This window comes from Neopelma chrysocephalum, unplaced genomic scaffold (genome assembly GCF_003984885.1).
Source record: "Neopelma chrysocephalum unplaced genomic scaffold, ASM398488v2 Primary Assembly neopelma1_194, whole genome shotgun sequence".
NCBI lineage: Eukaryota > Metazoa > Chordata > Aves > Passeriformes > Pipridae > Neopelma > Neopelma chrysocephalum.
Genome location: NW_020897856.1, coordinates 618,118 through 643,408, shown reverse-complemented (window position 1 = coordinate 643,408; position 25,291 = coordinate 618,118). Strand labels below are relative to the sequence as shown.

At 44.4% G+C, this 25,291-nt stretch overlaps 2 protein-coding genes and 1 long non-coding RNA gene across 13 annotated transcripts in view; 2 read left to right on the top strand and 1 right to left on the bottom strand.

The window, feature by feature from the left end:
• BICD2 (BICD cargo adaptor 2) overlaps nucleotides 1-8,783 on the top strand; it is an 82,515-nt gene extending 73,732 nt beyond the window's left edge. The window contains exons 7-9 of one of the 7 annotated variants that reach the window (XM_027702731.1): nucleotides 2,219-2,429; nucleotides 3,951-4,014; nucleotides 8,767-8,783. In XM_027702731.1, coding sequence (XP_027558532.1) covers nucleotides 2,219-2,429; nucleotides 3,951-3,986 — 247 coding nt within the window. In that variant the 3' untranslated portion in view covers nucleotides 3,987-4,014; nucleotides 8,767-8,783. Of the gene's footprint in view, nucleotides 1-2,218; nucleotides 7,399-8,766 lie in introns of those variants that run through there. The other 6 variants (XM_027702730.1, XR_003537239.1, XM_027702733.1 and 3 more) reach the window with 6 other exon arrangements.
• On the bottom strand, nucleotides 8,317-21,141 carry LOC113976999. 3 transcript variants are annotated; one of them, XR_003537242.1, is made up of 3 exons: nucleotides 21,092-21,141; nucleotides 20,430-20,550; nucleotides 8,317-8,576 (listed from the first exon to the last, which is right to left on the bottom strand). It is a non-coding gene; the product is annotated as an uncharacterized LOC113976999 (long non-coding RNA). The 3 variants fall into 3 exon arrangements; XR_003537240.1 differs by lacking the exon at nucleotides 8,317-8,576 and adding an exon at nucleotides 17,098-18,815 and having other exon boundaries at nucleotides 20,410-20,550; XR_003537241.1 differs by lacking the exon at nucleotides 8,317-8,576 and adding an exon at nucleotides 17,098-18,815.
• Nucleotides 21,119-25,291, top strand: part of FGD3 (FYVE, RhoGEF and PH domain containing 3) — a 106,831-nt gene continuing 102,658 nt past the window's right edge. The window contains exon 1 of one of the 3 annotated variants that reach the window (XM_027702726.1): nucleotides 21,119-21,321. In XM_027702726.1, the coding sequence (XP_027558527.1) occupies nucleotides 21,186-21,321 (136 nt within the window). In that variant the 5' untranslated portion in view covers nucleotides 21,119-21,185. The remainder of the gene's footprint in view (nucleotides 21,322-25,291) is intronic. The other 2 variants (XM_027702720.1, XR_003537238.1) reach the window with 2 other exon arrangements.

Here is a 25,291-nt window from a genome sequence, read left to right as displayed (position 1 = left end):
TGTGCCTCCTTCCCACTCCCAAGGGAAGAAAACACCTCTCTAATCCTCTGGAGCAGCAGGGCACAGGGTCACCAGGTGCTTTGAGCTGTTCAGTTTTGTGGCCATGCCCTCCTTCTGGAGACAGTGCTGCCCTCCCTCAGAGACGAGGACTGTTATGCCCTTTTTAGACTTCCCAGGGCTATTTCAGTCTCTGTTCCTCTCTAGAGCTTAAATGGGTTTTATGGGACAAGATCTGGCCCTGAGTCTGCTTCTGCTGCCTGGGGTGGAGGGGTTGGTTGTGCCCTGTCAGTCCATCCTCCATGGCAGGTGCTGGGCTTCCAGCAAGTTGAGGGTTCCTGGGTTTGTTTTCTTAAAAAGAAAAACCCCTCACATGGTGGTTTTCCTCTGGGCTGCACAGTGTGGGACAGGCTGTGAGAACTCCAGAACAGGGTGCCCAGAGATGTGAGGGGACAGATTCCTGTGCATATGGGGGTCCCAAACTCACCAAAACCTCTTGGTCTCTGAAGTTGCAGCACAGTTATAGTTCATGCAGTTTTATATGGATATTTCTAGGCTACTGGTTAATCTCCATGTATATTCAAAAATAAAATTCTGGGGTTTTTTTCTTTTTCCTTTTTCTCTTCCCAAGCAAATATATTTAGGAATATAGGCCTAATCCTGCTATTTAAAGTCAGGGAGAGCAGAATTAGAGGCTTGATAGTATGAGCACAGCTGATGAATCTGCATATCAATGCAGGTTTTTTTCATGGTAGGTTTTTTTTCCAGTCTGCTTTATGTTACTTAATGACAATAAATATCCCTTAAAGTCAAGGGCTCTTCCATTTCAATATTAAAAGGAAGTTCTCCGCTGATACTTTTGTTTTTATGAAGAAGTTGTAAAGGGCCATTGTAAATTCCAGCTGGTACCTATGAATATTTATTTCTCTACCCATATGCATAACTACCTCTGTGCAGTAAATATGCATCTACACATAAAGACATTAATTTTTTTAAGTTTTTCGTGGTGCAAGCTAAGCAGCTTCCAGGCTCAGTGATAATGACTGTAGATAGAACAGCTTGAGGCATTCATACAACTTCACCACAGCCTTGCCAGTAACACTCAGTTCCTTTAATTGTTTTAAAATAGATTTCAATGGCGAAAACAATTATATAAAGACCACTTGTGATTGAGAAAACATCCACTATTTATAGAATTCTTACATTAGGAATCAGAGTGGGTTAAAGTAGAATTTTTGAAGATGCTTATTTTTTACAGTTGCTGTTCAGTCACCACTGGAGATCTGTTATTTGGACTCTGTGTAAAGTAAGGAATGGCAAAGGTCAGGTGCTCATCAGCTGGTGTTAGTGGCCATTTTAGCACTGGCCATTTCACAGCATTCCTGCTGCTCCCTTCAGACCCTTTACAGCCTGAAGCTTAGAACCACTGTGATCTCTGAAAAGCAGAGACAAAAGTAATGTGACTGCGTGGGTTCTACTCGCTGTGAGAGGACATCTCACTGCCCTTCAGACACATCAAACTCCACACTCCCATCCTCCAAGGAGGCTCTTAATTATACTCCATCTTGAAAGCACATGGAGTTCTGAGCATGGGATTTTAAGAACCCTCTGAAAATGTGGTTTCCTAGAGGTTAGCTGAAGGTCCTGTTTAAGGGTGTGGCTGCATTGCTGGTACAGGCCGGACCCCAGGGGTCCATGGTTTCCAGTGGGGCCATTACAGTAGATGAGAGGAGGGGGAGAATCCTTCAGGTCTGGCTTCAGTCCATACCTGGAAGGTGTGTGCCCTTCCACCCTGCCCCCCACCACGTGGCCCTGAGACCCCACAATGGAGCACTCACCAGACCACCAGGGGAGAGACGGAGGAAAGAGGAAGTTTATTGTGGGATGGGGGTTTATACAGCTCTTGGGAGGGTCAAAGGGGACCAATCACAGGTGAGGGGTCTTACAATCAGGTAAGGAGTTTACAGCCAATAAGGAAGGGTTTGACAAAGGACCAATGAGAGCACCTTGGGACATCTTCCCAGGACACTCCTGCCTGAGAGATAAGGGGTCACACAGAAGGTATCGGGGGAAAAGCAGTGACTCTGCAAAGAGCCATCTTAACACGAGTTTAAACAACATTAAAAACTTCTGATTCACCAGTCCATCTTTGGCAGGACTTTTTCCATACATCCTTTGCTACAGGGCCGGGGTTGCTAAAGGCCACTGTGTCTCGTTGCAGATGTGACGAGTACGTCACGCAGCTGGATGAAATGCAGCGGCAGCTCGCAGCGGCCGAGGATGAAAAGAAGACTCTGAACTCCTTGCTCCGGATGGCCATCCAGCAGAAACTGGCCCTGACCCAGCGCCTGGAACACTTGGAGCTGGACCATGAGCAGTCCAAAAGGGTGCGCACAAAATCCGCCTCCAAAGCCAAGGGCAGTAACCCCAGCGTAAGTCACGTTCGGTCCTGCGGAGACAGGTCTGAAGGGTCCGTCCTGAACAACCAGGTGTTCTGTAGTGAGAAATATAAAATCTATTGTGACTAGGACAGGTGTCTAGAAAAAAAAAGTCATATTCTGCATCTTATTTTATGCTGTAACTGTCAGCATAAATCCCCACTATCTAACGTCGCGGTGAGTTGACTTGTACTAGTATGTTGTGGAACCAGGTAATACTGATTGTATTATGGTGTTCTTAACTGTAACTAATGCATAAGTATGGGGATGCTATTAACAAGTTAATAGTGGAAAGGAACTAGCTTTTTCCACAATTAACATGTCTGGGTTTTGCTGTTGATGGTAAGTGTTAAGAGTACACCTGATAGAGTATATCTGGTGTTACTAATTGTAGTTTGTATAGCACAAATGTGATCCTTTCTCCAGGGTTGCAGCATACTTCAGTAAATGCTTTCACAGGCAGAAACAAACAGAAAACCTTCCTTGTTATTGTGGCTTATGAAGTGGTGAAAAGCAAACATCAAAATTAGAGAGTATTTGGAAACTGGAATCAAACAATTTGCCTGTTGTGAGAGATGTTAAAAACTTGCTGTTGTATCACCACCGACCAAAGTCCTAAAGCTTTTATAGGCTATAAAAGCTAGAAAAACACTTGGTAGGGTACATTATTTATGCCCTGTTTCCCTCTCTTCAGAGGGATAACCAGAAGAAACTTGCACATTTATATTAAAAATATGCAATATTTTCCCCATCTGATATAAAACTTAAAATGTTTAAGATTTGGGATCCTACCTGGTACACAGTTCCACTTGAAGAAATTATGTCTTGAAAGGACCTTTGTGGTTTCATGTTGCTCTCGGCAAGCAGAACACTTTGGAAAGAACCTGTTTGAGGTATCACTGTAGCCACACAACGTGTACGTGTAGAATTGATGTGACTATGGTCTAGCATTGTTGGTCACAAACAGCTTTCAGTATTAACCTAAATAGGTAGCATTGCAGAGCTCTGATCATTTTTTTAAAGTACACAGAAGATATTGCATTCCATATGCAAGCACGTGTTTCACAGGGCTCTACATTAGAGGCACGGGAAATTGAACCAGATCATCCTGCTAATAACGATTTATGAAGTAGCTTAGTATACATATTAATCTTTAAAAACAAATAAACCTTTGTCTGCTTTTGAACTGTTAAGGGGCCTTTTTAGCCACTTAATTACAGTAAGTTTGATAGTCTAAAAGTGTACTTCATAATTGGTGCCTACATAAGAGAAAAAAGATTGAAAACATTGCTTCTAAAATTGTGGAAAACTTGTGGAGCGCCCTGCAAGGCACAGATCTTTGTTTAACCCGGAGTTTCAAAGTGCCTAGCCTCAGACTTTATTTTAATGTAAAGCCCTGTTCATTTTGTACTCTGTTTCAAAGACTTTTGTATGCCTGTAGTGTTACTAAAAAGCGGTCCCTGAAGCCATTCTAACCCTCTGCTGTGGTTCTGCTCCTCTCCCCCGGCCCTGTAGATGCTCAGCCCTTGCTCCCGCGCTGCCTCCGCGTAGTCAGGAGATATCCCAGTGCTCACAGAAGGTAATAAACAGCACAGCTGGTTTTCCCACTTGAGGGAAAACCACGTGAGATTTTGGCTTCCCAGATATTTCAGGGTATTGGGGGGGGGGGAGAGGGGAGAAGTCTTCTAAAAATTCATACAATGAGACTTTAAACAAATGGAACTTTGCTACAAAGCTGGGAACTGTGGGAATGCCACCACCCAGAGCCAGAATTGCATTTATTGATACGGAGAGGAGGAAAAAAACCCCAAGTGATTCAATTCTCATATGTTGCTCAAACATCACTGCTTGGGAAGTTTAAACAAACTGCAATTCTGGGTTTAGAAACTAGGCCCTGTGTGTGTTATTACTTTTTTTAGAAAACACTGAATTCTCCTGAATTTGAGCTTTAATATTGCTAAATAGCAGGTTTGATATTTTAGAAGAGGCATCTTTTACAATTTTCAATCCTGCTTTTCTCTTCTTTGCTGCACAATCTTCCAAAAGGCCTTTATTCTTCTCATTCCTGCATAAAGTACATTTTAAAAATACTTGGTGAAAGCAGGTGTTTGAGTGCTAACCTTCTCTGCTTCAATAGACACAGTTACAATTCTGCTTCCGCTATCGTAGGGAGCTTTAAAACAGTTTTCACTGCTTCCATGTCTCTAATGACAGTATTTTTGCAAAATACTAATGGCAAAAAGATAAACTGGAGAATGCATTGTTAGGTTGCATAATTGAATGCATTGTTAGGGGTTTTTTTTTTCAAATTATCTGGAATTTTCTGTAAAGATTTCGGTGTTACCAGACAGGTGACTATTGCTGTCAGACTTGGCTCATTCTTTCAGTTCCAAGTATGAACAATTCTGCTATTAGCCCAATAATCTTAGTGCTCCTTTTCACCTTCAGTCATTTCTGTGAATCTTTTAAAACCCCCAAAAGCCAGCCTGACTGCTCTTCCAATTTGTCACCGTTATGGTTCATCCTGTCAGGAAAAGAACTGAGGGACAGTGTAAAGTGACTTCATCCTGCTGTTTGTATTTTTAGAGAATATTTAAGACTGAGTCTTTTAATTCTTGATTAAGATTTTTTTTTTTTGGAGACATTCATTTGATGTGTAAGTCTTTCGTATCAGTCTTAATGGGTTGGGATAAAGCATGGAAAATTCCTTAAGCCATCACCTACCTCTGCAAGCAGGCTCTGCTGGATGGTTCTCTGCATAGGCCTGCATGACACACTGACCTGCATGTTTCTGGAGAACCTAAAGCTTCACTGAAAACATTTCCTGTGCACCCATGGCTGTTAACTCGTGCTTGAACAGCAAAGCTTTATTCAGTACTTGTAAGAATCCTTCTTTCTGCAAAGCTGTTGCTTCCAGGCTGAGCCCATAGAGCCTTGTTCACCCAGCTGGGAAGGTGGCCTGGCTGCTGCTCCCCCAGCCAGCTAACAGACCCTCAACCAACTAACCTGCACATAGGTTTGTGTTTTCAGTTCTTTTAATTGAGAAATAAACACTGATATTTTTTTTTTCTAATGCTATTTTATTTTTCCATTTTTCAGCTGTAGAGTAGTCCCTGGAGAAGGCCTTTCCAACAGTGCAACAGCATTTCTTAGCCTTCCTCACTCTGGTTCAAAGTGGTGGCCCATTGCAGAGTGGAAACCACTGACCTGATCCTAACTTTTGAAAACACCTTTTCCTATATACTACCTGAAACCTTCCCTTTCTGCCTGAAGCTATGAAAAACAAGCTTTACTTATAAGTGCTGCTGCAGTAAGAAACCTTACAAGTGCTGAAGAAACCTACTTCCAATGTAACGCTCACCATGTTAGTGTGTGCTCTCCTAGAAATGTCGGATGGGGGAATTTATTTCATTGCAGATGCTCGTTTTTTTTACCTGATTGTTAAACCTGTGCACTTTTGATATTTTTCTTTAGCTTCTTTAATTCCTTATGTAGAAGAGTTTATATAAATGCAGTGGTTTGTGCTCATAGTCTCTCTCCAATTTGGAACTTGTGATTTATGAATTATATATCAGCATGTGGCAGAGATTTTGGGGGGGCTCTAGATTGTGATTAGAAAAGAGTTTCAACAAAAAACAGGAGCTCTGCTAAACTATGTGCTGTGCTTCAGCATCTTTTTTTATTATTATAAAATGTTAAGCTTTATATGTTTAAATTACTGATTTTCTTTTTAACTGCCATGTTCATTAAGAAATCCAGGGTATTCAAATTCTGGGGTTTTTTTCATATTGTATTATTATTCTTAGGAATAGTTCAATGTAACAAGAAGAAAACTTGACTTTGTTCTGGTTAAAACAGTAATAGGCACTTGAAAAATATTAAATAAGTAGTATTACCTATAAATTCCAGAATTCCTGGGTTTTAGGAAGTTGAAGTATTATTGATTAACAGAATTTTATACAACTATACCAGTGAAATTCCAAATTGGAATTGTTGTGTTACTTTTTCATTTTATTGTGCCAAATTGTGGTACATTTAGAAAGAAAAATTCTAAAGTGGTCAATGATAGGGTGTTATCTATCAGCGCCTTTCTGTCACTCATTATTGCCAGTAGTGCCTTTGATCATTTGAAGGGAGACTCTTAGAGTAGCGTTCGGCCAAGTCCTGTCACTTAGGAGGAACGAAACGGCTGGTTTTGGAATTGATTAAAAGACGTGGAGCAATAAGTGCAAAGTGAACTCCCCTTTCGCACATTTTTAACGGTAGTCTTGCTTAGAGAGATTATATATTCGAGGAATTGTAAAAAATTCTGTTAGTCAATGATATTTCATCGTGCAAATTCAGGGGTATAGAGAAACAAACCAACAAACAAACCAACAAACAAACAAAACCACAAAGCTAAACGAGCCCGACTCCAGGTTGGGAACCAAATGGCCTCGCGTGGGACAGCGGAGCGATGCGAGGGCACAGCCGTGGGCGGGCACCTCGCGGTCCTCGTGGGCGCAGCACGGCGACATCTCCTCTTGCATGTTGTACCCAAGTGTGATTTCAGCAAACAGAAACGTTGGGAAGCGCATCAACCAGCCCCGCTGGGCTTGTTGAGGCTCCTGGGAATGATTAAATTGGTACTTTATGCTGGAGGGGGAAGGAGTTCTCCTGCTCCTCAAAAAAAAAAAAGGACAAATTGAACCAATATTGACGGCACGGAAGAGATTTCTGTTTGCTGGAAAAAGCATTCTTATTCCTAGATGTGGGGACTTATATTTCCATCTTCTGTTACAGTATTGATTCATAAGAAATATTGTTGCATTTAAAATTACTACATTTGTATGTGGGTATTTATTTGAAATGATGTCAAAGTACTGTATTATGTTCTATGTGCATTACCTTTTAGTGGTGGGTTGGTCTCCATTTAACGTCGTATGCATGTAATCTTGCCAAGTAACCTTTACACAGATCTGAGAAAAAAAAAAAGAGAAAATGTGAGAACTTCTTAAAAGGATAACTGTGTGTTAATTGGATAACCTTAGGAGGGGGTAGAGGGCAAAACACGTTGCTTCCAGATTAATAAAACAGTGTTTAATGTAGGAAGGCAATGTGCCTGCATAAAGGTGGTCACATTGGCAGGAGCAATAAAAGAGAAAAGGAATTGTGTGTTCTGCCTCTTGGTTTTGTGGTTTAAGTCGTCTGCCAAAGTGATTTTTAGCATGAGGCCAAATATACAGCGATTTTTGTCTGGGAGAAACTGGATACTTTGCATGAAGTTTGCTGCAGAGCTAGAAAATTAATTCTTTGTGCTCATATTCAGGGAGAACCATCCCCTCTTGTTCCATGAGGTCTTCCTGGATTATTTTTGGCCTGGATCAGGCTGGTTTAATGTGTGTCACTGAATAGCTTTGCAAACACTTGTACCTGGTACATGTTAAAGAAGGGTAGGACTTAATGCTTTGGTGGCAGTGGTGACAAGTCGTCCTGAAATGACATCTTCATTTCTCATATACTCTCCAAAATCCTCAGGTACTCCAAGGGCTCCATCCAGCCTGGTCTTGAACGCTTCCCTGGCAGTGTTCCAGGCCAGGCTGGACAGGGCCCTGAGCACCCTGGTCTAGTGAAAGGTGTCTCTGCCCATGGCCCAGGGGTGGAATGAATGGTCTTTAAGGTCCCTTCCAACCAGTCAGGGATTCTATGAAAAAGCTTTAAGTTGATGTTTGTTCAGTAGATTCAACAAAACAAACTCACAAAAAGCCCCTGAAGGAGAATGCCCTCAGGCTGAGGGCAAGGCTGAGGTTTGCCCCATCAATACAAAGATGTTCCCAGATCAACAGAATCACAGAATCAGCCAGGTAGGAAAGGATCTCTGAGATGACTTGATATTGGCCCCTAAAAACATTAAATCTGGTTTTATACTCTAGTTTAATGGCTCTTCTGTCCCCAGGTAGGGTTCCCAGAACCATTGGGCTGATTTCTCTACCTGTCCAGCTGCATGACACCAGCTCTTCAACACAATTTATACCTGGAGAGCAAGATGCCAGTTTTTCCTTGGACATTGAAAACACTTGTTCAGTGGTGTGCAGTGAACTAGCAGAGCCCTGCTTGTAGAGTTCTGCATTTCTAAAACAGGAGCTTTACCTGCAGGATGATCTAGGGAAGAAACATGGTGTAAATCCATCTGCATTGAGACCAGGCCTGTTAAATAGTCAAACAGTGTGATTCAAGAATGCCTTAGTAAGAAAGAAAATGAGAGAACAAAAGGAGAATATTTAGATTAAAAGCCTGTCTGGTGAATGCCTATTAATTAAAACATCCATTTCTTTGACTCTTTTCTGTGTAGAAAATTCCATGCCGTGCCTGGGGGGAGTGTTGCCTGTGCAGAGATGGAGGGTGGGTCACCAGCTGCATTCCAGCTGCAGATGTGGCTGGAGTCAGTCTCCAGGAAAGGAATCTGCCAGTGAATGTCACACTCCTGCTTGCAGTGGAGTCAGCAATCCAGCAGTGGTCCTTTGTTTCTTGCAAGTAAGGCTTGAAAAGAAGCTGCACTTCCCAGAGGAGGTGCAGGGCAGATTTCTGGATGTACTGAGATGCCTAAAGATAAGAGGAGACCTGGAAGTCCCCATGTAGCTGCTTTTGTGGGATGAAGGCAATGAAAATTAAGACATAGGTGCTTTTTGGAGATCCCACTAGCTAAGATGGTAAAACTCAGCTACACAAATACTCACAGGAGTTATAGTTTCAAAAATATATTCACATTCATTGCCCTGCAGGACCAAGAAAAGGTATTTTTCCACCCAAGAACTTAGAAAAAACAATTAAAAAATGTGAAGATCACCTCTGTGAGCTCAAACCCAAGCAAAGTGGCTAGTTAATATCATTGATTATATTATTATTTTTGAGTGTTATTTTGAGTGTTTATCTATAAAAGCTTCAAGCAAACATTCATTAGTGGTTGTTGGGAAAACCACTCATGTACAAACCACTCAAAAGATGACTTTGTCCTAGTCCTTTCTTTTCTTCCACAAGCATTGCAGTCCTGTCCCAGGAAAGGAGGGGGGGATGCAAATGCAAATTTCCACAAGAAACACCAAGGTAACGTGAGACCTGCTCTGCCCCTTACCTTGCCCAGCCCTGTGACTTCAGGACATGGCTGCTCCTGAACTAAGCTGCCAGGTTTCATAATTATCAAGTGAGGGGGTTGTAAAATGTCTTAGGTCCAGTAATTGTGTTAAAAAAACCCTCCAAAAACCACAGAAGCCAACAAACAAGCTGTATCTGGTTCCAGATGTTAAGAGTATTTCAGAGGCAAAGCTAATATACCGAGTGGGAGCACTCTAATGAAAGCTGATTTTTGGGATTACACTGCAGAAAACCTGAGAGAAAATTTAAAATTTACTTAAAACCCAGGCTATACTGAAGTTTAACTAGCACAATGTTTGTAGTGTGCTACTTGCTGATTAAGGCTACCTACAGGAGCAAAGCTTGAGTTAGCTACGTGCAGATGAGGTGAGTTTAAGCCAGGCTGAAGTGAGTCCAGACCTCCATCAGCCACACCAGAGAAGCAGAGTTTAAATAAGTTTAAATAAGCTTAAAATGACTTTCAGAGCAAAACCCCCAAAGGCTTTTGACTGAATCAAGTGTCAGGTTAGAAGGACACTGTGTAGGCCAAATGTGTACCTGCCTGATTCTCTTTACGTTGCAAGAACTTTGAACAACTTTATATATTTAAAGTATCTCTGATGTTACTTTTAAAATAAGTGTCAGCAGGTGGACTTTGGAGTTGTGAATGTCCTAGGCTAAACTACTGCAACAGGCTTAACAGGCAGGAAAAAATTGCAAACTGATTATTTAGTATATGGTTTTAAAGAGATCATAAGAGCCAAAAAAAAAATATTAAAAGAACAGAAGTTTTTAAAATAAATTCTTGCTAACACTTGAATGATCCATTATTCTCAACAACAGGGTTTTCAAATCTTTATTGAAATGGATCATTTCTGTTTTCAAACAGTAATCTATTTGGGGAATTACAATTCTTCATAATTAATTTTAAGGAGAGAAGAGAAAACAACAGTTAAGTATGCACTGCTTTGTATTGCTTGACACTAAAAAGATAGTTTCTCCTTTATCTTCTCCATGAAACCTTACTCATGGTTTTATACAGAAATTTTAGGGTAAACAGTCTCCCAGCATTCAGGTCCATGTTACCTCAAATTTAGGGAAAACACTCAATTTGGCAGTTCCCTAATAAACATTTTCCCCTTTATTTCCATTGATGAGACTGTTCCTAACTAAGACAGTTTGTATCCTTATTCCTAATTATATTGACTAAACATTCAGGCAGCTTCTACTGATCTCAAATGTTCCTTAGCTTATTTTCCTCTATGCCTTCTACCCTGGAATTCAAAATAATGCAGCTCAAAGCTTTACCAAGGGGTAAAGAGTGAAGTGTTTGATCCAGCAGTGGAACATCAGCTTCCTGCTATCACAGAATCCCAGGATATGCTGAGTTGGAAGGGACCCACAAGGATCATCCAGTCCAACCCCTGGCCCTGCACAGGAACATCCCCAAGAGTCACCCCCTGTGCCCCAGAGGATCATCCAAACCCTCCTGGAGCTCTGGCAGCCTTGGGGCTGTGCCCACTGCCCTGGGGAGCCTGAGCAGTGCCCAACCAGCCTCTGGGGGAAGAACCTTTTGCTGAGATCCAACCTGACCCTGCCCTGACACAGCTCCAGCCATTCCCTGGGTGCTGTCCCTGGTCCCCCCAGAGCAGAGCTCAGTCCCTGCCCCTCCTCTGCCCCTGCCCAGGCATTGGAACTGCAGGGAGGTCTCCCCTCAGTCTCCTCTGCTCCAGCTGAACACACCAAGTGCCCTCAGTGTCCTCTCACGGCTTCAAATCAAGGCCCTTCCCCATCTTCATTGCCTCCTTTGGACACTCTCTGATGGCTTCACATATTTCTTATATTGTGCCAGAGGTTTGCTGTGCTTCACAGCTGCTGGCAAAAAGCTGGGGTTCACATTTCCTGACTCCAGATGCTCTGCCCTGAATCACAGGAGGGGTAACTGGGCAGACTGAGAACGCTGTGAACGAATCCCATTTTTGGCCACCGTGTAATTTGTTTTTGAGCTGCAGGAACAAAACCACCTGACTGGGTGAGGCCTGCTGGCTGTGTGCTGGGGCAGGTCACGGTGGCTGGCACCTTCTGCCATGATGCTGGCAGTCCATCAGTGATGGTGGCACCTTCTAGATGTCTCTGAATTGCACCTTCCTATAGGCTGCCAATGAAACTCCATGCCTGACACTGCATCACTGCTGGTGGTGTTTAGGGCTTGTGGTTTTCTTAAGTTCCTGCTTTTAGTTCTGATATTAAAAAGGGAGGGAAGAGGAAAAGTTTGCATCTGTGACTTTTTGTGCTATATGGATGAAAGCCCGGGTGGTTTTTTCTTCTTTAAATAACATAAGAAAATATACATATACCTTTGCTGATTGAATGTTTGCCTTCTGCAAGAAAATACTTGCTAAAAGCTTGTTCAGCCTTTAATTGGAACACAGGAGCATGGAACAGCTGGGAACACTTCTAGGAGCTACGGTGGCTGCAGCCTCTCTCATTGCCTCAGTACAATATGCAGTTGGGCTCCCAGGGGTGTGCACAATCCCTCTGAGTCACCAACAGTCCACAGCAGGACTGGAATTGCAGCCCAGGGAAGGGATGAGAGCTAAAGGGGGTGTTCGTGTTCTGCCTTTCTGATCTGGCTGCAGAAGCTGGTTGGGCAGTGGGAAGCAAGGTAAGAATCCAGGCCTTTCTCTTCTCCCTGGTGTTGCTTATCCCCCTTAGAGCCACTATTATCATGAGCTTTTCTCATCCCTTCTCTGACTTGGGTTAGACTCTTCATTGTCTTCTGGACAGCTCTTCCCAGAGGTGTAAAATGAGACTCTCTTTGCTGCTGTGTCGTATCTGCAGAGCCACTTTGTTAAGAACCCTGACAGAACATCTGCTGGCAAGGGAGCACCACATAAATCCTCTTCCATTCCCGTGCCATTTGTAGGGAACAAAATTTTCGTTGCTGCTTCTTCCATTCCTCTGAAGGACAGTTTTCGCCAGTGGCCTGTTTCAGAAGGGATGTTACTTTCACGGAGGCAGAAGGAAAAAGCTAAAACAGCCCATCCCAAATACCTATTCATAGAAAAATGGATGTGTTCCTGTGGGGTGAGGAGAAGGGGAAGTTGCAGAAGGGGAAACAAGAAAGTAGAGGGAAAGGGTGTGATCTGCACGAGGCAGTTAAAAAAAAAAGAGAGAGGAAGGTATGCAACAATATGAAAGGGAAAGGAAGGAAAAAATGGCAGCAATGGATGAGGCTGGACTCTTGAGCAGCTTGAAGCAGCTGGATCTTCCATGGGCACGGATTGTTTGGCATAAAGCCTAGGAAAAACTCAATTCCAGAAAAGCAGCTGGCAATTTAGTGTAGTCTGGTGGTACAGACTGCATAGTGTGCATTTCCCCATGTTAAAGGGATCAGCCACCACATTCATCAGCTGCCGGGGGCGGGAGGAGGCCCAAGAACATGAGGCCACAGGAGAAGGAGCAGTGTGAGAAAACGAGGAGAACACATGAGGGAAAAATATGTTCTCTGACATATTTGAATGCATCTGTGTGTGGCTTCAGAACGTCTCATGCAAGTCTCCTGGGTTCCAGTAACCCTCGTTTTTAAGCTTCAGTTCACAGGATCATTTCCTGTTGGAAGTGTGAGCCCAGGTGTGCCCAGGTGGGCAGGAAGGCCAAGGGCACCTGGGCTGTACCAGCCATGGTGTGGCCACAGGCCCAGGGCAGGGACTGTCCCCCTGTGCTGGGCACTAGTGAGGCCACACCTCAAATCCTGGGGTCAGTTTTGGGCCTCTCATGACAAGAGAGACCTTGAGGAGCTGGAGCGTGTCCAGAGAAGGGAAGGGAGCTGGGGAAGGGTCTGGAGCACAGGTCTGATGAGGAGCAGCTGAGGGAGCTGGGGGGGGCTCAGCCTGGAGAAAAGGAGGCTCAGGGGGGACCTTCTCACTCTCTACAACTCCCTGACAGGAGGGGAGAGCCGGGGTGGGGGTCAGGCTCTGCTCCCAGGGAACAGGGGACAGGATGAGAGGAAATGGCCTCAAGCTGTGCCAGGGGAGGTTCAGATTGGATATCAGATTGGATATTTCTTCACTGAGAGGGTGGTCAGGCACTGTCACAGCTGCCCAGGGCAATGGTGGAGTCACCATCCCTGGAGGGATTTAAAAGACATGTAGATGTGGCACCTGGGGACATGATTTAGTGGTTGGCTTGGCACTGCTGGGGAACGGTTGGATGGATGGAATTGATGATCTCTGAAGTCTTTTCCAACCTTAGCGATTCTGTGATTCTGTGATATTTCTTCTAGCTAATATCTGAGTCAATCTAAACACAGCTATGAATGTCCACACACTGGAATGTCCATATCAAGGGTAAGCAAATACATCTGACTGGCCTCAGGTTAGGGTGCTTTTAAACATTTTTTAAACTAAATTAGTTTCTGTGTTGTTACATTAAGAGAACTAAGTTTGGTGCCTACAGAATGCTATGTTCACAACAACAGGCTGCAGGGTTTGTGTAAATACAGACTCCTGGAGCTCCTGACACAAAGTACAAACACTCTCCTGTCGAGCTGCTCATACTGGGCAATGTAAGGCTGGCTGAAGAAGTGTGAAGAAAATTCGTCCACAGGAGCTTCAAGAGACAGGAGTGCCCACCAAATTTGTGAATGTTTGTCTCTGACATTACTGGTTGTGGTTTTTATTCTTAGTGCCCAAGCAAATCAAGACATGAATTTTGGAGAGATGAGTTAAAATCTGTCCTAGCAGATTAGTTTATGCAGCTGGAGAATCTGGCCAGCATGAAGGTGTCTATTAATTCTATTTTTTACAAGTCTGGCCACCACTGAAGATCAGAACTGCTTTTTGTTCTACACGACACTTGTGCTGAAAGCACCAAACTTCCAGCTTAAGATCCCTCGTGCTCTTTAATTACCCAACTGCTCAGTGTCTGGGAGCAGCTCCCTTTGGAAGTCAGCTCTAGGAAAGAAGGACTGACTGTGGTCTACGAGAAGGGAGGAGACTCCATAGAGGGGGATAAAAAATGCTAAGAAACGTAAAGGGGGTGTGGCCGTTCTGCCTGGACATGCGATGCCATCGCCGGCAGCTCCGTGCGATCGGGGAGCAGTTCTGGCAGGCGACACGAGATGGCAGCGCCATCCACACATCCCGCACACGGGACCCTCGGCTGCTGCGGGGAAAGTGGGAGCTGGGAGTAGAGCAAAGCTGGCCACGCTGAAAGACTTGACTTTTGCCTCAATAATTCTTCCCTCCCACTCGCTCCTTTTCTCCTCTGTTCAGCTTTGCCGTGGTTCCCCGTGGCTTTGCACAGCTCACCTTGGATGTATTTCTTGCTCTTCCAACAAGTTGCTGGCTTGGCATCTCGTGAATATGAAGCTTTATTAATGGAATTTTATAGGAGCTGTCATGCTTTGGCTCTCTTTCCTGTCATTCCCATCACTGTTTGGGACCTCACACTGTATTTAGGAGTCAGAGAACCAGGGATCTGCTCTTGCTTTGCAACTGAACAGGATGGGAGAGGTACATTGGGCTGAGCTACTTCCCATTAAGGAGCAACGGTGAATTCCCATGTCTCTGTTCTTCTTCTTGGTCCTTCCTTGCTGTTTCTGTGCTATCTCGTTTTCAACACACATTTTGGGAAAGGTGCACCTGTCAGCTCAGAGCACTGCTGTGCATGGAACCACCTGGAGACAGGATAGCTTTGCTCGTGGAATGTTATGTGCTTTGCTGCCTTGCTTTTTGGTTGTGTCCCCTACTCATTATGCCTTCCATGGCCATTTTCTTACTCACAAATCTCTTTTTAACCCCTTTTCAATGACTGCAGGAAAACCCAGTCTCTGTTCACAACATGATCAACCAGTCTTGAAAAGTTGTGAACAAACATGTGTCTGGCTGGTTGCTCTCTGCTGCATTGGACCTGAGCTCATGGGGTACCTTTCTGGTTACTTATTACTCTTCACAAAAAGAAGTTAATGCCATAGAGGCTTTGACCATCAGGTGAAAAACCTTCCCCAGCGCCAAACACCCTGGGCTCTGTGACAGGACTGGATGAAAACCTAGACTTCAGTGGGCAGCATTCAGGTATGAAGGCAAGAAAAAGTGGATGGAACTTTGCTCCTGAGTTCCTGGTAAGCTGTAGATGTGGGCAAAAATTGGCCATGTTTTAAGGGAATTCGATAAACACACAGAAAGGACCGATATGGTTTGCACTACCACTGCCACCTTTTGCTCCTTTAATGATTCACTCTTCACAGAGGTGGAGTCTTCCTCTCTTCTGCAGAAGGGATTTGCACACAAACGTGTTTTGTTCCTTTCTGGACACTGCTGGACAAAAGTCTGAGATAGGCTGTTCGATTATTAATAATAATAATAATAATGGGAAGAAAAACAAAGCTGAAAAAATCAAATGGACCGAATTCTATGTACTAAAATGAAAAGCCTGGCTTCATTAGTTTAGGAAGTTTTGCAGCCTAGTGCTAATGTAGAAACTACAGTAATTAATCCCAGTGGCATACCTGGTAAAACTGGAGTAATTTCTCCATAGGAGATCGACCTGCTACATTAGAAGTAGTAAATAATTCTATTATTTAATCAACAATTAAAGGCTAATAGCGCTCCAGGAAGGACTTGATTTCTCTCAGAGATTTAAAGGAACTCCACCAGAAACTCCACTCTTGGATCTGCAGTTCATCTCCAACTGTATTTTTTTCCTCATGAGGAAAGTCATGTGGTAGAACAGTTGCTGTATTTAAGCCTCACAAATGGATTCCTAGTTAAGGCCACACTACTTAAAGCCTGCCTTTGCTCATTACAGTGACACCTAAAAAAATACACGTATGAAGACAACCAGATGGTCTAACAACTCCTGTCTATTAAGTACATCCAAAATGCCTGCACAAGGTAAAATTTAAATCTATTATATAATTTGGTAGATAAATACCTAAAAATAACAGTGCTTCGGCTAAAAAGCCACTCACAGATTCTGTCTTCAAGGAAGTTCAGGGTTTATATAAGTGTATGTATATATGTATATACACAGAAATATATATGTAGGGGCTGGAAATAGATGATCTTTAAGGTCCCTTCCAACCCAAACCATTCTGTGATTCTATGATTCTGTTTTTAAAGGACATGTTTGTGTTCTGGGTGATTCAGTAAGAGATTACAAAAATATTGTACTAACCGTTTTGGGTTTTTTTTCAGAGTAAAGCAGTTTTACTAAATATTTTGGCTTCAACTGATTTGCAGAGTCACCCCTAAGTCATGGAATAATTACATAGCTCATGGAATGCATGTGGAGTAGAATTAACACAAAAAAATAGGTGAGAACTCCTTTATCAGAATTCAAAATGAGTCAGTGTTTGTTTCTGAACCCACATTAACAGTGATAGGGTGATAAAAATCAAGTGCTGTAATTCCTTTTTGCTATTTAAAAGCTATGCCTTATGCCTGCCAGACCACTGTGGCAAGTCTTAAAAGTCAGCATTTCTGGAGTAAATGTCTAATCTAATGGTGCCCAGAAAAAACAGTATTTTCCTCTCCTGTTTGACAGAGATTTGGGTTTAATACCTCTGTGATCAAAGCAGCAATCTGACAGGATCTCAGTTTGGCTGATTTCAGGTTACTGCAAACCTTGGGTAAAATCTACAATGCCCTTTAGGTTATTTAATTTGGGAAAAGACTTAACTCTAATCCTGCTCAATGCTAAGGGCACTTAGGTACCTCTGTGGTTTTGCTTTTGAATAATGGGGTTTATGCTCCTGAAAGACACAGACTGTGAAGCACATAACCCTGGATGCATCTGTGCCACATCTGATGATCCAATTCATAAAGCACATCTTGTTTTTGAGGGTAGTGTGAAAGTCAGTGTTGCTTGGAAGTGTTTAATCGAATGGTGACAAGCTACAGCTCCTCATTTACTGTACAAAGTGATACAGAACAAATGATGAACGGGGGAGCTGAAAGGACCTTCTGGGTCACTGAGTTCACCCCCAGTTCTGCAGATGAATGTGCAGGTCTGACAAGCCTGCAGCTTTCAGTAACCTAAAAATATCAATGCAAAGCCACAGTACACAGACCCTAATCTGTGCACAGAGGTTCCTGTAACACCGCTGTGCTCTGTCCTGAGTTCAGTCCTGGCGCTCTGGCTGCAGCCAGCACACAGACAGACACTCACTGAGAGGTGAGGACCCTGCTGGCGGCCACACATGTTGGCTGTTAGTGGTCAGCAACACCTCCTCACCCTCATCATCCCCTCTGGTGAGTGCCGACAGTCACACATTAAGTGCAGCTTTTCTGGTCGACAAATTAGGAATCCCCGAATAACGCAGGGAACTGCCCCAGAGACAGGGAATGGATCCACCACCCCTGGAGCTTGTTGTTTGTCAGTCGATGGCAACAGGAGAACTGTTTGCCCCAGCCCTGCACTGAAAAGATGAAGAATGGCTCTGGTGCCCCCCTTGAGGACATTTTCAGTTGTGAAAATCAGACTCTGGAAACAGGTGACCCACTCTGATCACTCGTGACCTGTTGTATGAATCTAATTCTGCTTTCAGAGAGTCCCAATAACAATTCTGAGCTATATTACCTTAATAAGTTCTGCATCAATTTAAATGAAAAGAACCTGTTAAACCAGTATATAAAGCATACCAGTGAAATTAGAAAGTCCAGGATTGGAAATGTCTATTGTTAAAGAGAATTAACATTCAAGCCCCCATGAATATTTAAGTTCAACTCCTTTATGAAGTGGGGCTAAAATACAGACTATTCCACTCTGCTATAAAAATCACATGCCAGGGCATACAAGCTGCCACAGGATGTGTGTCCCAAATGGAGAACTCCTTTACTCCTATCTGCAGTTCCTTATTTCTGTCTGTCTCTTGTTCTGTGCTTTTTTTCTGTTGGATTCCTGGTTGCTCTGGTAACTGGTGTTCGTGAATATACAGTAAATTTGCTTTTGCCTATGGTATAATTAAAAAAGCCCTCATACCCTACCCCAGTAGGGTTTTGGCTTAAAAATATTTTTTTCTGACCTTTTTTTTTTTTTTCAAATTTAAAGTGAAAGCAACAGAATCAGCTTCAGTGCTGCCATAAATTTAATTTTTTTATTGCAATTGCTGGTTTAATCTCTTTGTAAATGAGAAAGAAAGCAGTGCTGCTTTCTCTGCAAGTGCAAAAGGCTCAGTTTCAAATTCATGGGAATGATACTGCATAAATACTTAAAAGTCATGTCACAGTAATCTTCAAATCTTCATCTTCACGTGAAAAGTAGTGCCTTCAGGAAGGAAAAAAAGCTCTGATCAAAATTCCAAGAGTTATAAATAAGGACCCTGTACACAAAGGAACTTTGTGTTTGCAGTGGAGTGTCATATGATGGCGAAAGCACATGAGGGTCACCCTGAGAATTACATCATCCGGAAGGAAACACAACATGCATCTCCTACATGAAAAGCATGTCAGACAGACCCCATGTATTTGCAAAGCCTTGGCTCTTTGGTCTCCAATGTCTCATTAAATCCAGAAGAGGTTATTTTTACCCTCACTAGATTTATCTTTCCTGGACATGCAATGGTAATCCTTATTGAACTGCAAAGCCTACCATGAAGGAGAATCACTCTGTGTTGAGACAGCTATTCCTGTACAAGAATTTTAATGTGATATGACAGGCAACTTTTTTTCTTTTTGGAGAGAAAGAGTATTTGTATGAACTTTGCTAACTGCTCACACTGCATTTATTGGCCCTTTTCTCCCTTGCACACATGTGCATTGCTGGTCAAAAGCAATGGCAATTTAAGCAACTTGCTTAAATTGTAAACTGTCTCCTGAATTACTTAAGTGATTCTGGTCAGAGATACAAATTCAATACTGCACATACCCAGACTGTAGATGTTGAGAGCACCTACAATGAAAAATGCTCTAGTTCTCTAGGAAAAAAAAACCCAACCTAAAACCCAAATCAAATCAAAATGCTGGCTAGGGTGGGGAAAGAATTGGGCAGGAAATAAATAGATAACTTTGAAGGACACTGGTTATCTGGTGTTCTGGTGATATATTAAACACATTTAAATGCTTAAAGTTTGCCTCAGCTTTGCAATTAATACGTGGACCTTGTTTTCATGAGAGCAAAGAACACTGGTAATTTTCAACAACTTCTAAGTTTGTCTCTGCTGAACTCCCATTATACTTGATAAGGTGCAGCAGTGGTTGGTGAGCTCGGATCTGCTCTGCTCAAAGTGCCATAGGGAAGACCTGCCTCGTTTTATTGAAGAACAGGACTAATCTCAGGAAGCCATAACCATTTTGTACAGCGGCAAACATCTGAAATCATTAGTTGTGTATTAACAGGTAGGATTTCCAGAGTAACAAGAAACTCAGATTGGTTCATTACTGAAAAATCTGCTTTCTTACGCTGGTTGAACGAGACCCTATCCACAGAGTTACCCTGGAATTATTCTGGAATAATCAGTCCAAGGAAATTAATTTTATGACTGCCATTATAAAACTATTTTTCTCTTACACCACGCTATTGATGTACTCAAATGTGTATTTCCATAGTGGTGCCTACATCAATGCTGGATATTTCAGGGGGGAAGTAAGGGGCAATGACCAACTTCTGGGTAATAGAAAATAGACTAAAGCCCAACATACATAACTTCTCATTGTACTGTTTTGCATTTTTTTCCTGGAGGTAAATGCCTTTGTGAAGACCATTTTACATGACTTTGTGCTTTCAGAGATAGACTGTTTGATAGGCGCTTTTAAGCTTAACATATTTAGCTTTTTTTTCCTCAGTATTATTTTTTTTCCTTGTGACGAGAAGCTGGAGATCTTAACTCTCACAAATGCTCTCCTTTAAAGATGTGCCTCACCTGAGGACGCAGGGCTTTACCTGGCTGCAGAAGGAGCGCTTCACCAGCGCCGTGACGGAGAGCATCACCCTCCACCTCAGCCGCTCCCTGTCCAGGCACACAGCAGCGAGCCGGGCGCCCCCGGTTTTCAAGAAGAAAGACCTTGTTGCTTGGGATGGTTCTGGCAAGTGGGAAAGAGGCTAGTTGCCTGAGGGGGAGCAAACAACACGGTTTGGTCCCCCCTCAGACAAAATTCGTGTCTGAATTGCTCTCTGACACGAACACGGAGGGCAGGAGGTCGGTCAGGGCAGGCGCCCGCAGCCCTGGGTCTCAGCCGGGCTCCCCCCGAGCTCCCCCAGCCGCACTGTGGAGCTTTTGGCTCCCAGGGCAGCAGCTGGCGCGGAGCCTGCAGCCCTTCCGTTTCCCTTCCTGCCGCCCGTGACGTGATTTCGAGGTTCGCCCTCCTCCTTCTCGCCCGAGGGACCCCCACGATCCCCGCGGCACGAGAGCGGCCTCGCTGCCGCCCGGAGCGCGCGGCTCCGTGAGGGGAGCGCGGCGGAGCCCCCGCCCAGCCCGGCACCGCTCCGGCTCCTCGCAGCGCTGCTTCCCCAGGGCAGGGAGGGGTGTCCTCCCCCTCCTCTCGGCCCCCACCCCTCACGAGGGGCGGGCGAGGGCGACCCTTCGCCGCCGCCGGCGGCAGCACCTGGTCCCGCGGCCTCCTGCGCCGGGCCGGGGGCTCCTCCCGCCTCCGCCGCCTTCGGGGGCGCCGCGTCCCGCTGGCGGCGCCTCATGGCGCGATGCAGCTGCAGTGGGAGGGAGAGGAAACCCACCCCCCTCGCCCGGCGGCCGCCTTTGTAAGCGCCCGGCCCAGCTCGGCGCGTAGCGGCTCGGGGAGCGCCGGAGCGCGGCGGCGGGACCAGATGGAGCCGGAGGGTAAGGGCGGCCGCGGTTCCGAGCGAGCCCCGCGTTCGCCCGTCCGCCGAGTTCTCCGCCGGGCGGAGGCGGTGGCGGCCGCGGGGAGCCGGGCCGGGAGCGGGGCGGGCGGGGGTCCCGGCGGGGTGCGGGGGCTCAGCGGGGCTCCCGGTGTGCGGGGCCCCCCCGCCGCCTCCCTTGGCCGCGGGGGCCGCGCTCCGCCCGTGCCCTGCGCGGGGAGGCCCGCGGTGCGGGGGGAGCGGGGCAGCCAGCACCGACCCGCGGCGCTGCGCTCAACTTTCTTTCTTCCTTCCTTCCTTCCTTTTTTTTTTTTTTTAATTTTTCAAAAATTTTTTTTCGTTCCTTGCTTCCCCCCCCCCCCCCGAGCGTTCTGAGACAAACCCGTGCCCAGCGGGGCCGCCCCGCCCTCCCCAGGCTCGCCCCGCTCTGCTCCCGCACCCCCGGTGGGTGACCCGCGTCCCTGCGCCCCTGACAATGCCCAGGGACTCCACGTTTCACTAAAACACAGCACCGAGCTGTGTAAAAAATATGATTTTACTTATCCTAAAGCCACATAAAGCCATTTTCTCTCTCTTCTTTTGGTAAGACTGGCTATTAACTGCATAGATTAAATTTATTTCCTTGCCAGTCCATATTTAGGCGCTTATGAAATGCTGAGATTTCCCCCCCCACCACTCTTCTTTTTAAATACCTTTTGGAACTGTTAGTTCTCGTAATGTAAACCATTTCTAGCTGCAAATTGGAAACCTCTGGGCCATAATGGTCTGTTGCATTTAGCTGGCTGTCTCTGTAAGCCCTGCATTCTCCTGGGAAAAAAAATAGAAAGAAAGGGGGAAAAAAGGCCCTAAAAAACCTTATGAGATTCATGTTTAGAAAATTGGCCACATGCATCGTAGCTGTTTTTTAAACCTCAGTACCTAAGTCACATTTTCCATTCCAAATATTAAGGGTGGTTAAACTGTGTTAAAGGGATATACTCTACCTTAGTTCCCTTGCAAGCTTTAGGGAATTTTAACACAAAGGAAAATGGCTCTGCAATATAAAAGAATCTTGCAGTGCCTGATACGCAGCAGCACCAAGGAGTAGAAGAGACTATTGGCAATTGTTAATGACCAGAACTGGTTTTGTTGTCCAAGCAGAGAAGTGCGCAGAATGGAAATGGGTTACGTATGGTGACCAGTACATTGATTAAAGTATTCTTGTATTCTTTATAAAAAGTTTATTTTTCATAGAAAGCTAGTTTTCACAATGCTAGGAGGATGTTTTATAAACTCATCCCCTGTGTTTATAAAATCATCCCCTGAAATAAGCAAGCTGGGTTGTTCCTGATTTATCTCATTTGTGACCCAGTTCTTTGTATTGTATGTCTCCTTACCTTAATAAAGCTAGAAAAAAGATAATAACAATGAGTTTGAGTTTGAAGGAACTCCTTCTTTTGAAGAAATAAGTACTTGTGTTTAAAAAGTGGAAGTTCTCTGCCCTGTTTCTTGGTTAGTTAAAGTTTGGACCAACCCAGGAAGGGTTATGGTGAGCTGCTGAGGTTCCCCGTCTCCCCTGGATCCAGGAGTATTCAGACAATTTGACTTCTGGCACCTCCCAAACTCCTTGGGTACTGATCTTCCATATGTTGAGTTTGGAGGCTGGTCCTCCCACATGGATTGGAGCCTGCAGTAGCTGGAATGCCTGTGTTAGCAGCCTCCCTCCCTGTCAGTGAAGGAGCCAGGGTTCTCACCTTGGTTGCTTGTGGATTGCTGTGATACATATCCCACTGCATGTGTGCCTTTGTGATTTTGTTGACTGTGGTTGGTGCTCTTCAGGGAGTGTTATTTCAGTTTTCAGAGTCAGGGCACTCAGAGTAAGGTGATCTAAGGAAAGCCTGGAGAGCTTGCTTGCTCTTGTGGCTTTGATCAGATGTGCCTCAGTTCAAATCACTCTTGAATCGAGCTGGAATTGCTGTTGGCCTTTGGTGTAGCTTCTTGCATTTAAATGTATGTCAAAGGCTCTTGCTGAAAGTGAAGCTGGGGCTTTCTCCTTCCAGAGGAGCGCTGCCTCTTTCCCAGTGTGCAGATGCAAGGCCTGTCAGGTATCTTCCACAGAGGCAGGGAAGCCTGGGGAGTTGATACTAGGCTCCTTAAGGAGATCCAGCGTGGTGGTGTGATGCCACAGAAATACTGACCCCCAGAATTCTTGTGGGTGTCCCCCAAACTCCAGACGTTGGCTGAGGTGATAATGTGTGAGGAGGCCGGGACTTGAGAGTGTATTTGATCTTGGAGTGTCTCAGAGATGCAAGAGAGGATGTTATATTCAAACTAGTAAAACTGGTGGAATCATAGTGGTGATGATCCTCGTGGCTTTTTGTGTGGGATGAACTTCTGTAGCGTGATCCCGAACACGGAAAACTGTCTTAGGTCAGTAGTGGTGGAAGTGGGTTTTTGAAACCCTGGGACACTAGACTTGGAAATTAAGAATCCCAGGTGATGATTTTTCACTCATGCATTGTTTGCACTGCAGTGTTTTCAAGGCAGGCTTTGTGGCTGGGTTTTCCAAAGCATCCCAATGGTTTTATACTCTGAGCTCCCTGATCAGGTTCAATGTGTTTGGTTTTGGGAAGGCCTTGTTCTCAAACAAGCTGTGTGAGATGGAGTGCTGTGTTTCCTAGTGTATTTCCTAGGGCATGTATTTCCTAGTGGTTTTCAATGAAAAATGGACAGCTAACTTCTGCAGGAGGTTTTGAGAACAGCTTTGTCTTCCCATGTGGCTGTAAGCTCAAAGAACACTTAATGTTCCTCACTGACGCTTGTCCTTGCTGACCCAGCTCAATAATAATGGACGTATGGGGTTTTTTTCCAAATCGTACCTTTTTTTTAGAGATCTTACTAAGATTGTTGGGGATGAGTAATATTGGTGCAAATGGTCCTGCTTTGGTCAGTGAGTGTGACCCAGTGATTTGTGTGAGAATTGAAAGGGCAGGGAGCGTAAATGCAGCAGTGATGTGATAAATGCTTTGATTCCTCTCTGAATGTACACCTGTTTCTACTGAAGCTGTCAACTTGTGAAATGCTTTTGAGTAAGATTAATTTTCTTCTTTAAGATGTTTTGTAAACTAATTTAAATTTTTATTTTAAAATTTAAATTTTTCGTTTACTGAAAGCTCAGTTTGAAACTAAAAGAGGTGACTGGTAAAGCCTAACTAATAAATACTTCTAGCTCCCAGGATACAGATACTGTGTTAGAGATTGGAGCTATTAATTATGTAGATGTTAACTTGTCTGAGTGGAGTGAACAGTGGCACATTAAAAGCAGTAATAACTACTGTGGTATCCATTTGTGTCAGCATTATCAAATTTTAATGTGAAATTTAATGTTTAACTTGAGAGACCTCCTGTGACTTGCAATTCTTACATAATGATGAATATTGATACTGTTTTGAAAATACGTCTCTTGATCCAAATTCTGTGAACTGGTTGAAAGTTCCTTTTAAGTAAAGAAATAACTTCATATATTTTTCAGATACAGGAACAGAGAATATGAGAAAGCCTGAGCTAAGGTGGACTAAGGCACGAGTGAGAGGGAGGGATAATAGGAGGGGAGTATTGTTGAAGTTCTTTCCATGATGTGGCAGCTCTCTGCTGTGTGCCCACCACCAGCTCTCAGGTCTCTCATTTTCTTGTCCTCTGCCAACCCCTTTGAAGTCCCCACTGAGCCTGGCTCCCCTGAGCACAGGACCCCAAACCTCTGCTCTGAAAATCCACATGAAATTGGGAATAGATGTCTGCAGCTCAGCATTGAGCTCTCTGGAGTGTTTGGGAGGCAGTCAGTCACAGCGTGGAACTCTGGCTGGTTTGGAGTTATGAGTGGTGAAATTTGAGAAGCCTTTGTTGGTGGAACAATAGTGGAGGTACACTGGAAAGTGCTTCCAGGGGAACTTTTTGCCCCTCCCTCTCCTCTCCCTGCTCCCATTCCCAGCCAG